Raw genomic sequence first — 7,412 nt, forward strand, 5'->3', positions numbered from 1 at the left:
GTCGACGAAGCGTGGCGACGAGAACTCCTCGTCATTCGACGAAAAGTCAGAATCGACCGCTGAAAATTCCGACGAGATCGGAACTTCGAGACGGTAGGATCCCTCCTTGTTGACGCCAAATCGGAATTCTCCGAATGTCATGACGATGGGCTCCTCCAGATAGGCACATGCATCCACACGGGAGGGCGGGTGAGGAATAAAATCGACTAGATCAGTTTTTTCCCGATTACCTCGATCCATCGCATTGCTCGCCACCGACGAAGTCGACGATTCTGAACGTGCCATCGAGATCAGCTCCTTGCAACCTCTAATTCCCACAAACGGCGCCAATTGACAAAGGATTAATTTGTCAATGCCTACAGATTGTAGACTAGGGTTTTGCTAGAAGTAGAGGACAAGTAGATCTCGAAGGTTTCAGTCGAAAAGTACTCGACGATTGTAAAACTAGGGTTGCGTTAACAGTAGATTCGATCCTTGTTTCGTCCCTCGACTCCCCCTTATATAGAGGGAGGAGTCGAGGGTTTCGTAATTCACAAGTTACAGAGTTCGGGAGGGTTTCGTACCCAACCCGTAAGATTACAAATCTCTATCTTTCCTAATACAAACTATCTTTCCTTAACACTAAATGGGCTTCCAAGTCTTCTTATTCTTCGAGTCCTGGGCCTTTAGTAAACCCCGGGTACCATCTTTGGCAGGCCCATTGGGGATGCCTATGTCATTGACTGACATGAAAACCTCATCGGCAACAGTGCGAAAATCCGTCAGCGATGAGGCCCATCTTTTGGCAACAAACATGAATATGGCTCTGTAGACAAAGTGGCGCTTTTACTAGTGACAAGCCTTTTTATAACAAATCGTTTGCAATGTTATATTTTTGGTTTTTTTAAATGGGACTTATTTCCCCTGCATCTATTATATTTCACACACAAGAAGGCATTACAAAAGATAGAGGCATTTTTATTCATAACAGATAAATGTGATATATGTACATCGTGATTTTGCAATGTCGTTGTAAGACTTCTTCAAGACATTATATGCGCTATACTATAAGATTTGTTATCACAAAATATTTTACATGTCTTTCGTTTGGTCATATATAGTAATAATGCACCCAGCAAATGCAAAGTCTGCAGTCATCAAAAGAAAAACAAATGAAAGCTCCATTTGGCTCACATTCATGCTTCAAACACATGGAAGGAGATCAAAATTCGGCAACCAACATCATACTACCTAAATAGTGCTCTCATACTTTTACAGGTAGAGCCGCAAACAACCTCGTACCGAACACAATTTTGATGGTGCTTTGTTCTCTTGTTCCATCTCATACTCCCTGTGCGTAGTAACCCACTTTTTTGTTTTTCTCAAAAAAAGTTGCACGGATCTCAGGCAAACAACACCGGATTGGTAAAATTGATGAACAGAAGGTTCATTTGTTGTTCCCCAATATCTCAGCCTGATGCATACTAGTTTTGTCAACCCTGCCACATTTCCACAGCTGAGAATGACTTAAGAGTAATGTGTCGGAAGAAAAATGCATAGCCTCGCCAATTTATATTGAAATATGGCACTTCGCTTGAAGCACTGAGTAGTTCATCCAATTTGGCCTTGCAGTCATACACGTATTGATGCATTCACACATTGTTGGTGATATTATTATTCCTTACCAAACCATTGCTTTTTTTTGGAGGATACACACCATGACTGTCTGCATCGTACAAAGTTTCCATTGTTCAGTTACAAGTGTTAAGAATCGGTTTTGTATATGTACGTATGTACGTTGTATTCATACCTGTCATGTTAATATAAAGAGAAGAGGTGGAGGCTGAGACCCCACGAAACCCTAAACTGTTTTTATCTTGGTATCAGAGCGTAGGTCGAGTTTTTCCGCCGCCGCCTCTCCTCTCGATCTCGAGCGAGATCGCTCTTCCGCCTCGACGCCGCCTCCGCGTCGCGATCTGCAGCCATGTCGTCTTCATCGGCGCTACAGCTCTCCAACCCCGTCGGCGCCATCACCGCGCCGCTCACTCAGCGCAAGTATGTCTTGGATCTCTTGCTTCGTGTCAATATGGAGAATTGCAATCCTGTGCCTACTCCTCTAGTGCCGACTGAGCGTCTTGCCCGTGATACTGGAGCACTTTTGGGTCCTGATGATTCTTTCAGGTATCGCAGTGTTGTTGGCAGTTTGCAGTATTTGACGCTTACACGGCCGGATATATCCTTTGCGGTAAATAAAGTATGCCAGTTCCTTTCTCATCCCACTGAAGCACATTGGGAAGCTGTCAAACGTATTTTGCGTTATGTGAAGGGAACCTTGGACACCGGTCTGCGGATAAGCAAATCACCTTTTATGAACATCAGTATTTTTACAGATGCGGATTGGGCAGGATGTGTTGATGATCGACGCTCCACTGGAGGGTTTGCTGTCTTTGTTGGACCGAACCTTGTTTCCTGGAGTGCAAAGAAGCAGCCTACTGTTTCGAGATCGAGTACCGAAGCAGAGTATAAGGCACTAGCTAACGGAGCCACTGAAGCTATGTGGGTGAGTTCTTTGCTTAAAGAACTAGGAGTAATCCAGCAGCGAGTTCCAGTTTTGTGGTGTGATAACCTAGGGGCTACCTACCTTACGGCGAATCCAGTTTTTCATGCTAGAACCAAGCACATTGAGATTGATTTCCATTTTGTGCGTGAGCAAGTAGCTGATGGCGCTTTGAAGGTGAGGTTTATCTCTTCTCAAGATCAGCTGGCTGATGTGTTCACAAAACCAGCCACACGGCAGATGTTAGACCGATTTAAGTCCAATCTAAACCTTGTATGTAGTAGTAGTTCAGATTGAGGGGAGTGTTAAGAATCGGTTTTGTATATGTACGTATGTACGTTGTATTCATACCTGCCATGTTAATATAAAGAGAAGAGGTGGAGGCTGAGACCCCACGAAACCCTAAACTGTTTTTATCTACAAACATAAGTGGTAACCATAAGAGTCATACATCTACTTCACTCAAAACACATTGTTCACTCGTTTCAGCAAAAAGCAGGTTGGAGGGAGTAACACTCCTTTGAATATACAAATCCTATTCCTGTCATCTTTCTAGTGTCAACCGTTCAAGTACCTCGTAGTATGCTCATGCTAATAGTTTTGAACGGAGCTTATGATGTTGCAACTTTGAATCTGAATTTTATTGTACAAGTTCGCACAGAGCTTTATTTCTCTTTAAGCCGGTGCCTTCGGGCTTCGGTGGTAAGTAACAGTCACAGTAGAAAAATCCCGTACTCGTACTTGTTCATTAACAGATACTAGTAGCGTATATACGCTCCCCAAACAGAACACGGATAGATCGAAGAACACATACCACTATAGCAGAGCATCTTCGTAATACATCACAATGTCACACACACAGACTATACTGGCGGCACCAACAACTCCGTGATACTACTAGTTATCAGATTCAGATAAAACTGTTCGACCTGTCATCAGTGCACTTGGTTCAGTTCGCATCCGCATCTGCCTGCATCTTGGCGCCGTCATCGTGGTGTTGGCAGCAGACGTCGTAGGGGCGGAAGCCGTGTGCGAGGGCGGCGCGCCAGACCTTGTCGACGCCGGTGACCGCGTCGCCGCACTCGTGGCCGCCCCACTTCTCCAGCGCGTGCACGATGCCCGCCGCGCGCCACGCGCTCATCACCCGCCTAGGCAGCCAGTTCTGCGCGCAAGGATACTGACAGTTAATTCATCTTCTCGATCGAGCTGTCTACGAAAGTTGGATCTGCTCGTTTGAACTTTACCTCGCAGGCGTGGAGGTTCTCGTAGGAGTCCGGCACGACGAGCGCCGGCGTGGAGTGGTACAGGCAGTCGCCGCGGGTGTTCATGGGAGGGAACTGGGAGTAGGGCACGAAGTGGACGCCCGGCTGCGCCCTCTCCTGCTCCAGCGCCGTCAGCCCGTCGCCAACGAGCCACACCTGCAACACAGTTCAGGACCAGATTATCAGTCTGATTGCGCATCCAAAATAACTGCTAGAAATCGCACTCGGCAACATGCAGTACCTTGCTGCTGTAGCTGCGAGACAGAGCCAGGTGACTCTGCAGCTCCGGACGCAGCTGCTGCTTCAGAGTCTCGTGCAGATGTTCGTCCGCCACACGAACCTGTTTAATCCACCCGACGAATTAATCGATCAATTTGCTGATCAAGGTCAACTAAGATTCATCAACATTCTTTCTGAAGAAGAAACAGCAGTGTATTATTTATACCTGAATTTCCCGTTCGCACAGGGCTTGAGCCAGCACGCACACGACCTTGCTCTCCTTTCCGAGCAGGAGCACGTCCTTGGCGCCGCGAGGGATCGTGTGCAGGACGGCGGCGACGGCCAGGCTGGTGCCGTCGACGATCTTGGTCTTCAGGCCGGGCTTCCTGATCACGTACAGCTCCCCGTTCCTGTTCATTTCGTACCCCTGCACGCATCGAAGTACAAACCATAAGTCCATCAAGATCACGTCATCAACTTAAGTAAGTGCGTTGCCCGCCATTAAAAATGCCTAACTTAGGTGTCGAGCAGTTTTTTTTGCACCCGGAGCATATGCTGAAATATGTTCTAAATGTACTTTTAAAATGTTAAAAAAATCGAATGAAAAAATGAATTCAATGTGCTCATAAAGTCGTTTCGTCAAAAACCAACATTTTTGTGTCATGTGCAAAAAAGAAAAAAAAGGTGTTGAAAAAAAGTTTTTGACGATACATTTTTTATTTAATTTACATATTACCTAAAAATGTCAGTTTTCTGCTAAGCTTGGCATGCGCACATATAATATCGATGTATACATGCAATTTTTTGTTCAGATATTTTTAACATTTCTCTGAATAACAGGAGCATATGCTCCCATGTTGAAAAGTGAATTTCCTAATCTTAGGGCACTATTATTTCTTTTCAGAAGGTACTTTTTTTCGTCTGAAGATTTTAAAAGTACTCTACATTCATTGAGGTTCTGCACCTCACACCTACACTCTGAATCTCACAATAAAGCTCGCGTCAGTGAATGCAGGGGTGCATTGAAGGAGGTTGATGTGCAATTAGTACTTGCCTGATTCAAGAGGCCCAGCGTGAGGACTGCGGCGCCACTTGCCTCGGCGTCAGACACCGCCTTCTCGACCAGCCGGCTCACCGCGTACCCGTCCTTCTTCGACGTGTACTGCATAAATACACACATCAATGCCATTGATGAAATTCTCAGAAATCACATGAATCCTCTCAGATCCGTCAACAAGAATACATTGTCCCAGCAATACAAAAACAATATCAATCCTCAAACAAAATAGAATTTCAATCAAGAATCGGAAAAATTAAGGAATGGTGGTAGCGAATGTTTGTTGGTCTGTTGCTAGTACCTGGGAGGAGTACCTCGGCACGACCCACGTCTCGGTGCTGAGCTTGCCCATCCTGTTGGCCTCCGACCTGAACGCCGACCACCCGAACACCGACGCCAGAACGGCGAGCGGCCGCTCCGCCACCGCCAGCGCCGCAGTGAACGAGCCGGAGAAGAGTGGCGCAGACGCGACGGAAGCGAAGCCGAGGCGGGTGTGGAGGAGGGAGCCCGGCGCGGTGAGGTGCGTGAGGTGGACGACGTCGGGCGCCTCCTCCCTCCCGTGCAGCGTGCGCTCGTACAGGTCCTCGCTCGACTTGTCCATCGTCCCGTACAGGTAGTCGTAGAAGGGCACGAACAGCGAGTAGTTCGTCCTGAACTGCGTGTGGTGCAGCGAGTGGAACCTGTCCATGCATTCAAAATTTCAAATCCATCAGAAAACTCAACGAAATTATGACACGGAAACTCAAATTCATTAGAATCTTGGATCATGGAAACTTACGATGGGGTGTACATGAGGAACTTGAGAGGGGGAAACATGTCGAAGAGGACTTTGGGGACGAGCTCGAAGTTGCAGTGGCCGAGGTAGTTCATGAAGTCGATGTAGACGAGGTATCCGTTGGCGACGGCGACGGAGCCGGTGCCGGTGGCCATCATGGTGAGGAGCGGGATGGCGAAGAGGCCGAAGTAGACGGCCTCCTCGGCGAAGGGGTGGATGACGGAGGTGATGGGCTCGGTGACGATGGAGGCGTGGTGGTGCGAGTGGTACCGGGCGTACAGGTAGTGGTGGTGCAGCGCGCGGTGGATCCAGTAGTACAGGAACTCCACCGGGCCGAGGTGGAGGAGCACGGTCAGCACCAGGCCGCCGGAGTTCCACCACGGCAGGCCCTGCGTCATCTCCATGAAGGAGTTGACCACGTAGTACAGCAGCGCCGTCAGGATGATCTGGTCGTCCCTGCATGCGCAACAACCATATGCATCAGACATGCATGCCCCAGCAAATTAACATGCAGACTGCGATGGTCATCTGTTGTGGTTAGTTAATAGTTACCAGTTCCTCTCACGGTCGACCTGGTCGAAGTCGAGGCTCTTGCTGACGATGCGGTGCTTGGAGCGGGCGGTCTGGTGGCGGGAGATGGAGATCCAGAGCTGGGTGTAGAGCAGCCGGAGGAGCACCGTGGGCAGCACGAAGAAGCTGAGCAGGTCCCCTTCCTCGCCTCTCACCTTCGCCGCCGCGAAGCTGTAGGTGCTGTACGCCGCCCAGGGAGCCACCAGCGCGTACTTCATTCACACAAAAACATTGTCGATCATTACGAGTTCTTGCTAAAATGGATGAATGCATGTGCATATGTTGCAGATACACATCATGCATGCTTGGACATGGACAATGGGAATACCTTGTAGTTTCCGAGCTCGTGCCATGGCCACCGGGTGAGAGGGCCTGGCTTGGAGGCCATCTCGTTGGATACCCCTGTTTGCTTGAGAGCTACTTGTGAGCTCTGCGCGCGTTGCTAGATGGCACTTGCAGAGCTGCAATGGGGAATGGCCATGACAGAGGAGTGCTTGCTTGGATTTATAGTAGTTCGCCAAGGAGGAGGAGGGGGAGTGAAGGGCAGACAAGGGCCGGCCAGGCAGTGAAGCCGGTCGGTTGATCGATATCGAGCTTTGCTTGCCAACGGAGAGGCTTTTAATTTACTGCTCTGCTCGGCCGGTCCTCTACATCACGTTACATTTTTAACTGTACTGCACTGCAATGCCGGCCTCCATGTGGGGAGTAAGTACTGTACAGTACAGTTGCTACAGTCTACTCGGAGTAAAACATATCTACCGTGTTTTTATTATTATGATTGACAGCCCGGCCGTATTGTTCTGAGAGCACACTAGCTAGGAAGAATTTGGAACAACAGAAATCGCATTGCAGAGATGTGCATCGTGACTCAATCGATTTGGGCTTCGAAGCAATCTCCAACGTGCAGATTAGGGAGATAATATCACAACGGAAAAGTTACTGGGTTATAATTTCACCTAATTGTATTTAGTTTTTTCGATAAAGGGAATATAT

The 7,412-nt window shown here is 48.2% G+C and overlaps 1 protein-coding gene across 1 annotated transcript; it reads right to left on the minus strand.

Moving 5' to 3' along the window:
* Positions 1-3,485: 3,485 nt before the first annotated feature.
* Positions 3,486-6,807, minus strand: LOC124691050 (very-long-chain aldehyde decarbonylase GL1-6-like). Its single transcript, XM_047224337.1, has 9 exons — positions 6,748-6,807; positions 6,402-6,631; positions 5,853-6,305; positions 5,376-5,754; positions 5,072-5,179; positions 4,244-4,444; positions 4,040-4,138; positions 3,781-3,954; positions 3,486-3,698 (listed from the first exon to the last, which is right to left on the minus strand). Exons 1-9 carry the CDS (start codon positions 6,805-6,807, stop codon positions 3,486-3,488), a joined length of 1,917 nt encoding a protein of 638 aa, XP_047080293.1.
* Between the last annotated feature and the right edge of the window lie 605 nt (positions 6,808-7,412).

This window comes from Lolium rigidum, chromosome 2, assembly GCF_022539505.1.
Source record: "Lolium rigidum isolate FL_2022 chromosome 2, APGP_CSIRO_Lrig_0.1, whole genome shotgun sequence".
NCBI classification, from domain to species: domain Eukaryota; kingdom Viridiplantae; phylum Streptophyta; class Magnoliopsida; order Poales; family Poaceae; genus Lolium; species Lolium rigidum.

Excerpts from the sequence above, each read along its gene's own strand:
- LOC124691050 (XM_047224337.1), bottom strand. The coding sequence starts at position 6,807 with ATGGCCTCCAAGCCAGGCCCTCTCACCCGGTGGCCATGGCACGAGCTC. Across the intron at positions 6,632-6,747 it reads ACGAGCTCGGAAACTACAAG|TACGCGCTGGTGGCTCCCTG; the intron begins GTATTCCCATTG and ends GTGTGAATGAAG. Across the intron at positions 3,699-3,780 it reads AGAACCTCCACGCCTGCGAG|AACTGGCTGCCTAGGCGGGT; the intron begins GTAAAGTTCAAA and ends CCTTGCGCGCAG.